The 17291-nt window shown below is 41.1% G+C and overlaps 2 protein-coding genes across 2 annotated transcripts; one reads left to right on the top strand and one right to left on the bottom strand.

The window, feature by feature from the left end:
• Positions 1 to 5077: 5077 nt before the first annotated feature.
• Positions 5078 to 10127, bottom strand: LOC308084281 (serum amyloid P-component-like). The gene is made up of 5 exons (XM_080426846.1): positions 10112 to 10127; positions 9702 to 9756; positions 8411 to 8513; positions 7791 to 8088; positions 5078 to 5450 (listed from the first exon to the last, which is right to left on the bottom strand). Exons 2-5 carry the CDS (start codon positions 9754 to 9756, stop codon positions 5232 to 5234), a joined length of 675 nt encoding a protein of 224 aa, XP_080282972.1. The 5' UTR covers positions 10112 to 10127; the 3' UTR covers positions 5078 to 5231.
• A 3913-nt stretch (positions 10128 to 14040) lies between these two features.
• Positions 14041 to 16639, top strand: LOC308084285 (trypsin-1-like; the record flags this gene model as incomplete). The annotated part of the gene is made up of 6 exons (XM_080426849.1): positions 14041 to 14101; positions 14213 to 14360; positions 14576 to 14826; positions 15034 to 15170; positions 15883 to 15984; positions 16592 to 16639. Exons 1-6 carry the CDS (start codon positions 14062 to 14064, stop codon positions 16637 to 16639), a joined length of 726 nt encoding a protein of 241 aa, XP_080282975.1. The 5' UTR covers positions 14041 to 14061.
• Between the last annotated feature and the right edge of the window lie 652 nt (positions 16640 to 17291).

Below are 17291 nucleotides of genomic sequence, written 5' to 3'. Positions count from 1 at the left end.
AGTCAAAAAATCCAAACAGAATAGTGGCTGTCGGACCATTAGCCCGCCTCCTCGTCCATTCACGCAGGCAGGCAGCTAATCACCACCGTATCCATTCAGCAGAGCGACCCTCTCCTATAGTGATGCAAATGTAGCCTTTGTCTTCATGGGGTGCTAGGGGTGGGGGTCTGGGCCATCACCTGTACTCACCTGGCATAAAAGGGGTTCTGAGAGCAGCTTGAGCCATTCATTACTAAACTACAACATGAAGAGACCACTACTGAAGAATTGATTGATTGATTATACTTGCATATTGTTTTTAACGTTTTTCAGTTTTGTAGTCAGTGTAGTGTTGTTGTTAACTTGTTTCCCCCGAGATTTTTCCCCGAGTACCCCCCCCCCCCCCCCTTTGTGGGGAGAAAAAAAAAATCTCGTCTGCCCTAAATGAAATTACTGGGAACGCCACTGGGTGAAGTGAATGGGCTCTCCATTGTGTGTGTGTGTGTGTGTGTGTGTGTGTGTGTGTGTGTGTGTGTGTGTGTGTGTGTGTGTGTGTGTGTGTGTGTGTGTGTGTGTGTGTGTAAGATCCCTCTTCGTTAACCATCTTCATAATAATCAGTTTCAGAAACTTTTACATTCAAACCAAATGTAATCATAATGCTATGTTGCATTATTTATGCTTCGATAAAAGCATAGATGGGTCATTCCAGAATTGGAGGACATTTGGGCTTTCAAATTTTGGAAAAATTAACCTTCTATTTGACACATTTCTGTTATATATTCATCAATAATAGGTACTAAACTATCAAAAGCTTTATTGGCTCAGCTCAGGCATCAAAGATATTTTTTTTATTACATGTTTTATTTATTGTTTGCTATACCTGGCGCAACCCTGTTACCAACACTCAGGAACCTGCAAAAAGTGCATTAATGTATTTTTTACATATAATTCCTTTACCATTAGGTTAAAGAAGTAACATTCTCTCCGAATAAACATTTGATTTCAGATATGAATTTATTTCAATTAGTTTAAGCAACTTTTGAAATCTATCTTGCACAACTTTTCAATTGTGGCATGTTTCACTTTACTAATTTAAGTATTAATTTTCAAATATTTGCTATAACCCATTATGCATATAATTACTTAAACTCTTTAAATGACAATAGGTCAAACCCTTATGCGTTGAGAAAGACATTTATGTTAATATTTGATTAAAATGTTAATGATAACAGGGTTGAAATTACAGTAACAGGGTTGAATAGCTACATTAATTCTGATTATAGATTATTTTTAACGTGACAAATAAATGCTCAAGACCACATAATTAGTCTTTTAATAACTTTTAATAACAGAAAATGAAATATTATTTGAATAACTTTTAATATGTTTCACATGAGGATGGTTGGTAGGTAGTGTGGAAATGGAAAATGGACCAGGATGCAGCAGAGCTGTTCCAGAAAATCTGGGTTTTATTTTGCAAACAGGAGACCTTTTATACCTGATCACCAGCTAACTTGAGGGAAGACTCTAACTAAGTAGTTCCACTTAGACACAGGTGGCATTGATCACACCTCAATTAGACCTAACCTGTCAAGCCTATTAAGTTAAAGGACATAACCATTTACCATAACCATGTGTACAATGCAGACAATAACACATACTGTGTTAATGTTAATAAATTAACAAAGTATTTCCTTCTGTGAAATTAATAATACAACCAGAAAATCAATATAACCAGGAAATCACATGACAACTTAAGGGGGATGAACACTCCTTCTTAAATGGTTATGTCCAGGAATTTAAGTCTGTAGACAAAGAATAGTGAAAGTGAATAGTGAAAACATGAGCAAGAGGAATCCGAACCTTCCCCTTGCAAACATTACACAATCAATGACCTCATACCTGAATATGAATGTGATTACATGTTTGGAATTTTGGGACTGGAGAAATGAGCCTCCATGATATTTTTCACCCCTTCTCCCTTTGGCTCACACATAACCTTGAAAAAGGTTTTTCTTACCACAAAGATGCTTAATAGTGAACTGGTATGGTTGGAGGGCTATAGACTATGCCTGGAGGATGCAGGCATTCTGATGTTGCATCGAGCTAGTGCATCCACCTTAGGGCTCAGTGGTCAGTCAGCAGCTTGAACTCCCTCCCCAGCAAGTAGTAGCGTAGTAGTAGTAGAATGATGACCTCTCCAATCTCGTCCTTGGTACGACTGCCTGGACGCATCCATCACTTGTACAGCCCCTTCAGTCAGATCTCTCTGACAGTCTCCTCTGCTGGAACAATGGTGCTGCAGAACCTCTGTCGATAAGTCTCTTCAGTAGCATTGTATTTGTTTGGTACTGCTGTTTTGATAGCTTCATATGACTCTGACTGTTTTTGTTCATCCATGCCAGCATATGCTTCAAGGGCCCGTCTTGAATAAAGTGACAACCGGGCAACCCATTTTCCCTGCCTCCACCCCCATGCACTCAAACCGCACAGAGAAGCTCTCAGCATCCTCACCTTCTCTGATGTCTGGGATTCTCAGTTCTGAAACATGAGAGGCTGGAGTTCGGTTAGGTGGATTATCAGGTCTCTGATCCTGTGGCATGGGCTGTTGTGATGTCTCTGTGTCCATTGCACCAGAAGCTGTTTGGACTTGGTTACGGCCAGAACAAGATTTATTCAGTCAGTTTAGAACGACACATAAAGTTCCTCATCTCTTCCATGAAGCTAGTATCAACAGGTGGTGCCATTGGAGTACTCACTGTAGCCTCTTTTGGTCGCACCACTGGTCCTTAATCACTTGGTTTGGCGGCTACCAGAGAACAGTCAGATGGATCGGGAACAGAAATGACAACCCCTTTAACTGGAGGCCCCAACTCCATGCTCCCCTCACGCCAAACACTTTCTTGACTCCCCAGTTCAACTGGGTTCAGCCTGGTAGCTCAGCCTCTTCCACGACCACCTGGCATCATGGTCTACTTCACAGTTGTCAAATTCATAAAGGCATACCATCCCACCACTGCCACCAAACAACTATAACTCATTTTGACTACATGGTTAAAATAAAATGAAGCAATATAGTCTGTAAAATTCAATAATGTTTAAAATACGTAGATTAACCTAAATTATAGTTTAGATTATGTAATGTTTTTAATTTAACCATAAATAATAGTGTTTTAATTCTATTAATGCAACCCTGTTAATGTTGTACAACCCTGTTACTCTAATCACAGTAACAGGGATGCAAGTAACAGGATTGCAAATCTATGCTAATGTTAGCTTTTTCTCAGGAATAGAAGCTAGCTGTTTAGATAGCTGTTAGGATTTACCAAGAGGACAAACTCACATAAGTAAATAAGTACAGATTTTTTGTCAAGTATTTATCTTATTCTGGAAATATGCATAACAGGGTTGCGTGAGGTAGGTTGAGACATTCAAGCAAGGCTGACAATGTTATAAAAATATGAATAATAAAAGAGAGGAGATACCTTTGCTCTACCCATGCTGTTAGGAAAGTGTTTGATGATGTCACTTCTAGTGTGTCATGTGACTCACACTTTTCTTCTTCTTTTACCATGCTAAAAAGGTTAAGGTAACAGGGTTGCCTGCAAGTTGTGGGACACAGGTTCCTTGCATAATAATACTTATTTAAAATATTATGTTAATTAAAAAATATGTTTGCACATCTACAAGAGACATCTATGAACAAAATAATGGAAAAGAAAGTAGATTTAGATGTCATTTTAACAGTTTTATCTGAGATTCAATTTGGTCACCAAGGGGGTGGGACAAGAGAAAAGTAGCATTTTAGGGGTACTACAGACTTATTTAGTATTTTTTTTAAATATGTTCAAAAAAAAAATTCTCCATGTTGATTTAGATTTGGTCTCAGGACAAGTCAAAGTTACACGACAACTGCATTATTTAGTATTTTGTAAATGGATTATTTGACATTTCTTTGGTGGGACGTAAAATGTCCTCCAATTCTGGAATGACCCAGATGCATATGTACTTTTGTTGTTGTTTTAACCGTTTCCACTTTAACCTTATATGTATGTGTGTGTGCATGAAGTGTTAGTTAACTAAACCAGCATTTGGCCTAAACTTTAGTACCCAAAAAAGGTTGCCACATAACATAACATAATATAACACAACATAATGTAGTGTAACATCATTTCCAAAAAAAAAATTGATATGGTTCCTGTTTTCAATGAGCAGCTCAAGTAGATAAGAAAGTTAACATTACTGTTTCCTCTTATACAGTACTAGAGGCCCGTAGGGCGGCCGGAATTATGAGGGACCCCCTGGGGGTCCCCGGACCCCCTGGGAGTGTTGGGACCCCCGGCCCGCTAGCCACGCACGGGGCCGTAGTGAGGGCGCGCTTATTTTGGGGTACCAAAATCGTGGGATAAAAATTTCCAAAAGAAAAGTTTTAAAGAAAATAATGATTTAAAAAAATATATATATATGAGGGACCCCCTGGGGACCCCCTGGGAGTGTTGAGAGCCCCGCGGACCCCCGTGAAACATGGCGGACCCCTTCGGCTGTTTTGTTTTTTTCATGAAGGTGGTTGCTTGTTCCTGGCGCACATCTGGCAACACTGATCTCAGTGACCTGCTGCTGGTCTTTCGCCGACGTGGCAACCCAGATGGCGCGTCGTCTGTTGTGGTTGGGAGATTGGGAGCCCCAATCGAGACGTCACTGATTCGTCCGGGTCCTGACTGCTTGCTGGGTTAGTTAACTAAACCAGCATTTGACCTAAACTTTAGTACCCCAAAAAGGTTGCCACATAACATAACATAATATAACACAACATAATGTAGTGTAACATTAACATAGCTTACTGCATATAGTGCTGTGCAGCATAATGTACTGTAACATACTGTAATATTGTGTGCATGGCTGATCGTGCAGTATAACATAACACAACCCAACGCAGCACAAAGTAGCGTAACACAACATAACATAAGTGTAGACTCACTTGTTACAAGAGTGATGGATGTATAGTATAGTGAAATAATGTGAAAGTGTACAATTTAAATGACCCTTTTTGTTACTTGATGTAAAGACAGGGGAGGGTGAATAGTTTTTACAGTTTTAATAGTCATTAATCACATTGGACATTCAAAACAAACATCCGCAGTTTGGAAATTCTGGTTTTCAGAAGATTATACACTTATATTGCAGTTGAGATTCAGAGAATATGAGACCTGCGGGGTCTAATAGTTTGGATTAATTCAGTTTTCAGATTCATTTAAACACATTCTACTTGATTCTCTTCTAGCACCACCTTTCCTACAGTCTCAAACTCCAGAGCCCTCCAGTTGACCACGTTCCCTGGGGTGAAGTTGAGATTGTCCATGTACCGCAGGATCTCACAGGATGAGAGGACATAGTTCCACATGTGGACGTCAGACATCATCCCAACAAAGGACTGAGAAGCATCAAAGCCACCTCCATGAGAGTCCTGCTCCTGTAAGCATGGAAGAGAGTCAATATTAGCTGGAGCAGTAACAATGAGATTTCATGTGCCCAACATAGAATGAATCAGAATCAGAATCAGTTTTATTGTCACATCACAGGTTTATAAGGTAAAAAAGTGGGTGAAATTCTTTTTTGTACATCGTTCCCATCGCAACGTTAGTATCCATAGAAAGAAGAGGGGGGGGAGAAGAAGAGGGTGGGGGGCAAGTGGGAAGGATATATAGACATTGAAACAAACCATAATGACTTGCCGTACTATTTTCCATTGGATGTTATACTGTTTTGTTTGTAAAGAAGACCACCTGAAGACTGAAGGAAGGTAAAACCTAGTGTTATCTACTTATATAAAGGGCGAATTGCTGCTTCCACCGCTGACGCCCACAGCAATTCCATTCATTTGGACCTCTCGCCTGCTGAAGCCATACCCACAGTATTGATTTCGACTAAACACAACAACTACATCTGACATCTCACCACAGCACCAGCCACAACGTGCACGCTGAATTTACGGGTGGCGTAGGGTACTTCTCATTGCTCACTACACATTTTCCACCTCGCAACATAATTAATTCTACTCACCACATTACGACCACACCGGACGGGGAAACACTTTCGCACCGTTTACCGTCAGCACAACCGAACGCCGACGGCCACAGCCGAAACAACACGAAGCGGCGGCCATTGAAATCTGCGGTCTTCGCTCGCAAAACTATGCAAGGGATAATGCATGGGGAGGTACTCATTATTGACATTTACAGCCCTTCAGGGCGATTAACCACCATTATCCCACTTATTACACGGCTACTTAATAAATACATAAATACATTTACCCAAAAGTAACAACAAAACGAAGTATTTCCTTGCTTACGGCAATGAAAGTATTCCATAAGTATTGGGCTGGGCGGACAAGTTTGCCTCAGAAAACAAATGACGCAATAAAAAAAAAACTCGCCCCAAAACACACTCGCCCCCCATTCTATATAGGCTACTGCCGATTTGCCTGTAATACCGCCGGATTTGCCCCGGGGCGACTGTGTTTTGGGCCGAGCGTTTTGCTATATCCCCCGTTGTTGCCTCGGAAAACAAATGACACACTAAAAAAAAAATCGCCCCAAAACACACTCGCCCCCCATTCTATATAGTGCCGATTTGCCTGTAATACCGCCGGATTTGCCCCGGGGCGACTGTGTTTTGGGGCTAGCGTTTTGTAATTTCCCCCGTTGTACAGCCACGATAAGCAAGGAAGTGTAGTGGATCAAATAGAATCACTTTTCGGTTATTGCATCGTCTATTTCTCACTTCAAATGTTTTCAAAAACATTCTTGAGAGCAACGTTTAGTTGTAAATGACATTGGTTGTTTGTTTACATGGCTGTCATGTTGGATAAAGCATAAAACCAAGCAGCGCAGGTTACATCTCTGCATCGCCACAACAACAACAGAAGCGCGTCCTTCGCTTCACCAACCCCCCCCCTCCCTCCCTCCCTCCCTCGCTTACCTTTTTGTTCGAACCACGCCGTTGCTTTCACTTTAGTCATGTCTCTATCACACCACACTCACGCTAATATGTCCGTCATTCATGTGCCATGTACATCCCAAAGACAACCAACACCATGCAGCTGCTTTTGTCATCTCCCAACCACAACAGACGACGCGCCATCTGGGTTGCCACGTCGGCGAAAGACCAGCAGCAGGTCACTGAGATCAGTGTTGCCAGATGTGCGCCAGGAACAAGCAACCACCTTCATGAAAAAAACAAAACAGCCGAAGGGGTCCGCCATGTTTCACGGGGGTCCGCGGGGCTCTCAACACTCCCAGGGGGTCCCCAGGGGGTCCCTCATATATATATATTTTTTTAAATCATTATTTTCTTTAAAACTTTTCTTTTGGAAATTTTTATCCCACGATTTTGGTACCCCAAAATAAGCGCGCCCTCACTACGGCCCCGTGCGTGGCTAGCGGGCCGGGGGTCCCAACACTCCCAGGGGGTCCGGGGACCCCCAGGGGGTCCCTCATAATTCCGGCCGCCCTACGGGCCTCTAGTACTGTATAAGAGGAAACAGTAATGTTAACTTTCTTATCTACTTGAGCTGCTCATTGAAAACAGGAACCATATCAATTTTTTTTTTGGAAATGAGAGACTAACTCAGAGATATTAAGTATATACTGTACAGTATGCTCTTCATTCAAAGCCATAATGTGATTATCAAGTTATTATAAGTTAACTATTTGTTAACGTATCACAGCTACCATCTGATTTAGCTAATAAGCTAGCCATAGATAGATTCATGCTGTATGCATGATGCATTTGTTCAGCTGTACAACACTACCTGTCCAATCATGATGCTTGGGGTTCCTTTGATGCCTCCAGACTTGAGTAATTTCCTGGTAGTGGGTCTCCCATCCAACCACAGCTGTCCCAGTCCAGTCTTGGAATCCCAGGTGGCACACAGGTCGTGCCAGGTGTTAAGCTTGTACTGTTGCCCATCAAAGATCCCCAAATTTGGCGAGCCCGTATACAGCTTAATCTGGCTGGCAACCTCCGATTTAAAGATGAGGAATGCGTTATCATCGGAGGGAATGGCCATGGAGAACAGAGCGTGTTTCCTGGTGAGGTCTGTGAAGGACCTGCAGGCAGGTGTACAATTATGACACCAAAGTACAGTATGTCATGGGTTCTCTGGTTAGTCAGTTGACCATACAGTATAATCATAATATTCTGAGTTTGAATCTGGATATCTCCACCGGGTTATTAGACCAGGAGGCGGAGATTATGAAATTACTAAAGAAATGATCATAAAAGCCAAAGGTTCAAGCTCTAAAATGTATTTTCCTTCTTTTTTTCATGTTTCCATCTGCTACAGAGGCTGAGAAATAAAAGAAAATAGTGAACATTGACAATTCTGTAAAGTTTTTCAGAAAACTGTTATTAGCATCGCCTCAGGTCTACCTCAGGCAAACGGTCACAGCTTCGAATGTGTTTTGAGTTGTCCTTAGCTTCACGTGAGCTGTGTTGGTCTGCTGTGGGAAGGTGAACATTGTACCTGTAAGGTCTAAACAGAAAATTACAGAAATGATGTTATTGACAACAAAAATGAGCATCTGAGAAGAAAAACAATTGGACTGCTCATATGTGTTTTTACACTTTTGGCACAATAGATATGATAAATAATTGGAATTGTATGTATTTTTTAATACATACAATTTTATTTAACCAATCTGTATGGTAGAGTATGGTAATACAATAATTAACACATCTTCAGTGATTAGAGGTGGATTCCCCACTCTTCCATTGAGAAATGTAAACCCTAGTGTCAATTAAGACAGACTGGTTTTCAATGTCAATAAAGTTATTTGAGGCAGATGGCACACCGGATTGGACACTAGAAGTGCACCATTGTTATTGTTATTTTTGTTGTTATTTTAGAAAACAATAGTATGTCTACATTTCCGTATTATGTGACCATAATACAGAACAAATAACCTTGTTCTTGATTGACACGTCTTTTGCCTATTTTTCTGTTCGTTTCTTTACAGCCAAAGTGAAGATTGTTCAAAATGTAGTTTTGCATAGCCGTGTGGATAAAATAATCCGCCATGTCATTGTATGTGCCACAGTTGTTGTTGTTTTTTAGCTTGCACCGTTAAATTCTTTGTTTACATCAGCATAAGCATTACATAATGGCGGATATGGTGAAAATAGCACTGGTTCTAACATTACTAACAGGACTTTTTACACGTTTATACATAAATATACATTTACTATTCCACCTTATCGAGGAACAGACTTCACTGGTTTTAGTCTGGGAGTGGACTGTAACAAGGCTATGTAAAGAAGGAGAGAGATCACCTTATGTTAGGCTATGCACTTGGAGGAAAACGGAATGCAAGTAATGGAGTGGGTGGACAAGGGTATGAATAAACACTATATTTGAATGATTGAAAAACTTTTACAGGTAATTGGTTCAGGAAGATAAAAGTAGACATAATATACATTGTCCTCTGATCACTTGTTTTCCCATGTGTGCAGATTGTATAATTTTATGGGCTGCCTGTCCTCCACAGCTGCACAAAGTGGAGGACAGTAAGTAGATCAACTCAAATTAAGTAGTAAGTAAGTCTATCCATCTATTTGTACGTCTACAGTATGTGCCTGTCTTTCTCCCTCTGTCTAGACTGTTACATTGCAACCAAAGTACTGTAATTTTGTATAATTGAGTAAACCAAGCATTGTACTGTACCTTGTGGAGTAGCATTACAAAAAGCCAACATCAGAAACAGCAGGAAGAACTTCATCTGGCATGAAAGAACAGAAATCAATGTTCAATCTTTATTGTAGTTTGGACATCGTTGCAATTTATATTATTCTTTCTAATTGCTATTTTTGCCATTCTCAGTAATTTATTTGTTGTTGTTAACACTAATACAATGTTGAGGAACCAAGAACAAAGATTTTTTATTTATTCTTGTGTACTTAATTGCATATAAGATCTACTGTAACATTAAAAAATATTGAATCTTGAGCCATGAAATACTATTAAAAAGAATTAAATGAGACCTATTGCCTGGGACTATGAATAGCAGACCTCACATTACTTTGCTATGTCTGTCCTTAACCTGATGTGACTGCAGCAAAGCTCATTGACCTTACCTTGTGCTGATCTGTGTGAGTGTTGGATTGTTGTGTGAGATCTTGGACGTATGGTAAGAGATTTTGAAATCTCTAACTTCCTCTTTCCTCTGGGTGGAGACAGGGCTCTGGTTCCTTGTTCCTCTGTGGGAACTGGAGACTTCCTTTCTCAACTTAGCTTTCTCAGCAACTTTTTTAATGATAAAGCATGAAACGCATTACTGGAATAAGCATGATTACTGTAATGCATATTCGTGCGTGCGTGCGGGCGTGCGTCGCTTCGAACTCACGAAATAAGCATTTGCACACACTTTCTCGCTAAACCTTTTTTTATGGCCACCGCAGAACAAAATCTTCACGTGCATCTCAGACAGTGTGTGTGTGTGTGTGTGTGTGTGTGTGTGTGTGTGTGTGTGTGTTTGTGCGTGTGTGTGTGTGTGTGTCAGTGTCACACACACACACACACACACACACACACACACACACACACACACACACACACACACACACACACACAGACTTTGTCTGTGTCAGTGTCAGACACAGCGACACAGAGAGAGAGACATACTGTATACACACACCGTGAATTAGGAACGAAGCCATGTATCCAGGTCCTAAGAAAGGGCAGTGCAGTATACTTTATTTTGTCACAGGTGCAAAGATGGTACGGTGTTACACCGCATGTTAGAAGTCCAATTCTGTGACACGCCCGTTGCGACATACTAAAGCCTATACAACTTGTGCTATAACCACGCCCCCTTCTGTGGCCAACGCGGAAGTGCCTCTGCCTACAACAACTGCGGGCAATTTTTTTAGCCTGTATAGTTTTTGACCGCGACGGAGGCGCGCCGTCTCAAGCTAACTTGAGCCACGTGAGTTCCCACCGAGCGAGCTAAAGCGAGCAAGTTGCCGTGTCGAACGTTGTGAAGTTCGCTTGGGCCGACTCAGCGCTGTCCGAGTTATGTACCGATAGGGACAGAATCGTAAATCATGTTTTGGCAAGAGCGTTTGCCCCAACTGCCACTCAAAGTGGCTACTGGCCAATCACAGCGCGTCCTTGCACAAGCGTATTGGCCAATCACAGCGCGTCCTTGCACAAGTGGTATAGGTTTTGATCACGCCCTGCCGTTATTGCAGTGATGGCAGGACGCAACGGACGTAAACTAGCCTGGCTCCACCCCCTGAATCCTTTGCCTAGCATTCAGGGTCTGGTGACGCTTTCGAAGGCGGGTGTTCCTCGGTTGAAAATCTGTACGACGAATTGGGATCGGGACAATCCAGTATGAACCAATCGCGTTGGTTCATAGTGGAGTCCCACTTTGGCCACGCCCCCATCTCAGAACTCCGCTGCATTGAGAGGGCTTTCAGACTGAATAATGGCGTGAAACGAAATGAAAATTCAGGCTGAGTGTCAGACTAGACGTAAACAGTATTCAATAACCAAATGCGGTGTAACTTACATGCGACACACAAGGCTTACTTTCAACAAATTCCTCATGTTTTATGTCCCACGGCTGCCACACACACACACACACACACACACGCACTAAAGCCCTGCACAAGACCTTTTTATTGATTTACTTTATTAATTAATTATTTTCGAGCGTGCGCTTTCACTGGTGCCTGCAGCAGCTGCACTAGTCTCAGCTGCGCTCTCTGCTCTGATGATTAAAACAAATCACAAGGAGTCAAGAACACACACATCACACTAAAAAGTAAGAAATCGTCCTGCATGATCTTACGTCCTCGCAGCATATTTCCACGCACTTCTGGTGACTTGGGACGCACTTTGTTCCGTATTTTGAAACCGGACGATACACACTCACTGGATCCCCTTTTAGATTGCCTCACCGACATAAAAACCTGGATGTCAGACAATTTTCGACAATAAAACAGAAGTAATACTCTTTGGCTCCCCACACACAACAAATAATATCACCACCTCCCGACCCTTGGCCGCTGACATGCAAACCACATCTGCCATCTGCACACTCTGCCCTTAAATTTGACAAACAAATAAATGCTGTTGTCAAAGGAGCCTCCTTCCAATTAAGATAGGTCACCAAAATCTAAAAGTCATCCATGCCCTCATCTCCTCCCGCCTTGATTATCACTTACTAGAACTAGATCAGCAGATCAGAAGCTCCTAAAAGTCCCACGCACCCATTTGAAGTTAAAGGGTGACCGTGCCTTTTCGGTCGCTGCTCCAAAATTGTGGAACAGCCTACCTCTACCGATTAGATCTGCACCCTCCTTGGATATTTTTAAAAGCAGACTCAAAACGGACCTATATATATTATATATATTGGATTTATTTGTTCTGTATTTGATGATATTTGTTCGGATTTTAACTTTCATGTCTTGTGCCTACCATTTTCATAATGTGCAGCCTTTGGTTGTTTTTAAATGTGCTTTATAAATAAAATTGACTTGACTTGACTCTTCCGTGTCCAACATCGACTTTTACCCAAACCCTGGCCTCTATAAAATATGGAATAATATAATAAAGGTTGATACAGTACTTATTGTCTCCAAACTATGGTATCACATTATTCATGCAAATGTAATTGAAGCGTCAAATAGGGCCTATTAGTCCTTTCCCCAATACCTGCAATCTTGACATGCATGGAGCTAGGAGCTGCAGATGGCCTTGTTCACACACACACACACACACACACACACACACGCACACGCACACGCACACGCACACGCACACCCACCCACCCACCCACACACACACACACACACACACACACACACACACAGACACACACACACACACACACACACACACACACACACACACACACACACACACACACACACACACACACACACACACACACACACACACATACACATACACACACACACTCTTTTAAAAAGTATATTCTTTCATCACTTACACCAAAGGTAAGGTGCAGAATTATTATGGGGGCCTGTAAATATCACTGAGATGAATTGTACATTTTCAATCACTGTCAAGTAGACTTAAAATTCTGTCCCTGGGTGTTTAGATGTCAATGGCAATATTTATTTTTGATTGTTAAACAAATGTGTCAAACATTGTGCTTCTACAAGCAACAATATTTGATAAGAACCTCATTTGCAAGATTTCAAATTACTTCAATTATATCCGGCCCAGCGGGTAGATTTTTCGTGTGTGTGTGTGTGTGTGTGTGTGTGGGGGTGTGTGTGTGTGTGTGTGTGTGTGTGTGTGTGTGTGTGTGTGTGTGTGTGTGTGTGTGTGTGTGTGTGTGTGTGTGTGTGTGTGTGTGTGTGTGTGTGTGTGTGTGTGTGTGTGTGTGTGTGTGTGTGAACAGGCCATCTGCAGAACTCTACTCGTGGCTTGTAGCTCCATGTATGTCAACATTAGAAACAAAACAAATTACATTTGTGTTCCTGTTAATTTCATATCTGCTCATTTTACTACATTATTATGCAATTGTTCACAGCATCAAAATGTAAACATAATGCACAATATCCAAGACCATTTGGAATGCTTGCATGATCAAATATGTTAATCCAAAGTCAGTTATGTGCGTGTTCATGCCAATATGAGTTCATGCCATTAATTAATAAAGTATATTAATTGTGATATCAGTAGTAAGAATACACACATTTATAGTAATTTATTTTTTAAATTCAGAAAAGGTACAAGTGCTGCTCATTTAATTAAGTAAAAACCTTTTTTTTTCTTTCTTTTGTTTTATGTAAATACCATCATCAAATTATACAAATTCCTTACGTAAGCAACACATTTCGGTCTTTTCATATGTTGAATATAATTGTATCTGATCATCCTGATTGGTCCACCAAGTGTGTGGGGAGTGTCCTGGAGGGACTGACCACTTCAGGGTCTGACCACTGGTGGGGGGGACTGACCACTGTAGGGAGGGACTGACCACTCCATATAAACCAGGGGTCCAGGTGAAGTACCGTACTCTCATCGACAGAATCACACAGCAACCATGAGGTCTCTGGTCTTCATTCTGCTCATCGGAGCTGCTTGTGAGTATAGGCCTAGAAAAGACACTTCAACTGATTGCTAACTGCTTTGACTTCCCATCTGTTTACAGAGGACAAAATATCTAATTGTACATTCCATGTGTGTGTTTTCAGTTGCGGAGGAGGACAAGATCGTCGGAGGATATGAGTGTGAGAAACACTCCCAGCCCCATACGGTGTCTCTGAACTCTGGCTACCACTTCTGTGGTGGCTCCCTGGTCAACGAGAACTGGGTTGTGTCTGCTGCTCACTGCTACAAGTCGTAAGACAGCCTTTGATATAACATTTAGAATGCATTTTTAATAACTCAACTCATGAGGTACAGCATATGGAAAACATCTTAAATGTACGATTTAAGGTTGAGTTACATTTATATACAACATACAACATCACCCTTCCTGGCCTGACGTTTTCACCTGTGCGTCCTGTATTCTGTCTCCCTTTCTGCCCTTTTTCACGCCTCGCTATTTTTTCCAGCCGTGTTCAGGTTCGTCTTGGCGAGCACCACATTGAGGTCGATGAGGGTACCGAGCAGTGGATCTCCTCCTCCCGTGTCATCCGTCACCCCAACTACAGCTCCTACAACACCAACAATGACATCATGCTGATCAAGCTGAGCAAGCCCGCCACCCTCAACGAGTATGTGCAGGCTGTGGCTCTGCCCACTTCCTGCGCTGCCGCTGGCACCATGTGCAAAGTTTCTGGCTGGGGCAACACCATGAGCTACTGTGAGTATACAGTAGCAGCTTTTTTTAAAAGTGATTAAGTTAAGCTCAGTTACTGGTGAACTTGTTGAAAAAGTGCATCTAAATGGTCCATAACTCAGTTCAGTTTTGTATAATATTTACACATTATCCATTAGGCCTAATCTCTCCATTGTACTTTTCCTTCGTTGTTTTCAACCATTTCCACTTTTACCATATGTAATCCCACAGACGATGACAGTGACAAGCTGCAGTGCCTGGACATTCCCATCCTGTCTGAGAAGGACTGTGACAACGCCTACCCTGGCATGATCACTGACGCCATGTTCTGTGCTGGATACCTGGAGGGAGGCAAGGACTCTTGCCAGGTACTGTAGTCAACAAGGTTCACCTGCAGAGGTCCTCCTTCTCCACCAATGCATCTGAATAGTAAAGCAGTGTGTCAGAACAGCCTAGAGGTCATTCCTTTTTACAATATTACATGGACATGTTTTGGTGTCGATGGCCTTTTAATATATAATATGTATTGATGGTCTTAAAGGAATAGTTCACCCAAAAAATTACTTATTTTCTATCGATTACACACCGCATTCATGGAGTTTTTCTTTGTTTTTGACGCATTCCTAAGCCAATAATTTGATGACCGGGTGTATTTCCGGTAGGAGACTCAAAGAGACTCCTTTGAGTCTCCTACCGGATACATTAGCATCTTTCTGCGGTAACCAAATGATTGGTTTAGGATTAGGAATGTGACAAAACCTAAAAAATCTCCTTGAATTCAATGCTTCATGGTGTGTGTAATTGATAGAACATAAGATTTTTTGGGGGGTGAACTACTCCTTTAATGTGGAATTGTATTGAGAAATAAATGAATTTCTTTCTTTACTTGCAATATGTTAGAACAGCCTATTTGTCATTCCTTTTACAATATTGTTGGTCTTGATGTTGAATTGTATTGAGAAATTAATCTATGACTTTCACTTTCCTCCTCTTCATTTTCCCCTTCTCTCTCTCTCTCTCTCTCTCTCTCTCTCTCTCTCTCTCTCTCTCTCTCGCTCTCTCTCTCTCTCTCTCTCTCAGGGTGACTCTGGTGGCCCTGTCGTGTGTAATGGTGAGCTGCAGGGTGTTGTGTCCTGGGGATACGGTTGTGCTGAGAAGGACTTCCCTGGTGTCTACGCTAAGGTATACAGAATGTCTCAAATATTGAAAACGAAACTGCTATAACGAATCTGAGAAAAGAGTTCATTGAGGTGTATCTTTTTGGCCACCAAACAAACTGAAATCTGGTCTTGTCTCGTCTTGTCTTGTGTCATTGTCATTTTCCACTCTTGATTCAGTTCAATTCAATTCAAAAAGCTTTATTCATAGATCTTATAATGTCAACAATACAGACTACAAGAAGATTGCCCTGTGTCCTCAAAAACCTGTAATCATAAACTAGCTACAGTATACAGTATGTATAAATTGTAATTGTACACCACTGTCATTATATGCAATTCATTTTTGCTTTAATTTTTTGTTTTTGTTTTTAATTCTGACTTTAGAACCTAGCCATTTTATTGTATTACTAGTATAATTGTGCCTATTATTTTATCTATCCACAATATTCAGGAAGCTATAAATACAAAAATGTCACTGCATGCCTGCGATGTTGCAATAGCTTAATAGCGTTATATTGAAAATAAAACCCTGGAACATTGAACCATATAACAGTACAATACACAACTATACCCTAAAATACATAAAAAGCCAAGCTGAGTATGTTAAATATTTATGTCTCCATTTTCAGGTGTGCCTGTTCAACGACTGGCTGGAACAAACCATGGCCAGCTACTAAGTCTGATCCTACCTCCTGTAGGCCTATCTACCACAACTACCATCACCTCAGCCATCATACCTCAAAGCCTCTACCTCCAGTATTGCTGCACCACTATTTTTCCATCTTGCATAATAAAGTATTTCAGACTTACACATTTTACTTTGTTGTAATGGTTTTCATTGTGTTTCTACTCCCCACATATACATGATTGCCTCCCTTTTATAATACAACAAATTAGAATGTGAAAAAGCTTTAAATAGTTTGCCTGTGTATTTTAGGATTTATCAAGCTATCCAGCTGCATTTTCTTTAACATCCAGAAAAATACTTGATGAAGCTACATACAACAGTTTCAGACTTGTGCCTTTGTTTGTGAGAGTTTGAAACTATATTATATCACAATGCTAGATCTCCCCTTTACACATTAATTAAATGTAGATTAGCTCGTATTGAGTCTAGATTTCATTACAGATCATGCACATGTAGCAACACAGTATGTTGTGATATGTGATGGCATTTAAACATGCTAAGCTAATGCTAAAATTGGACAAAGAAGCAGGACTGTGGTTCTGCCTAAACTTCCACATCTACACTCTTTTTTTTTTCTTTTTTTTTTGCCTGATATGTTCATCAGGATGAGGGAAATTATATATATTGTAATGCTTTGCACA

The sequence above is a fragment of the Gymnoscopelus braueri genome (assembly GCF_963280865.1).
Source record: "Gymnoscopelus braueri genome assembly, chromosome: 4".
Lineage (NCBI taxonomy): Eukaryota > Metazoa > Chordata > Actinopteri > Myctophiformes > Myctophidae > Gymnoscopelus > Gymnoscopelus braueri.
This window is presented reverse-complemented; position numbering and strand designations above follow the sequence as displayed.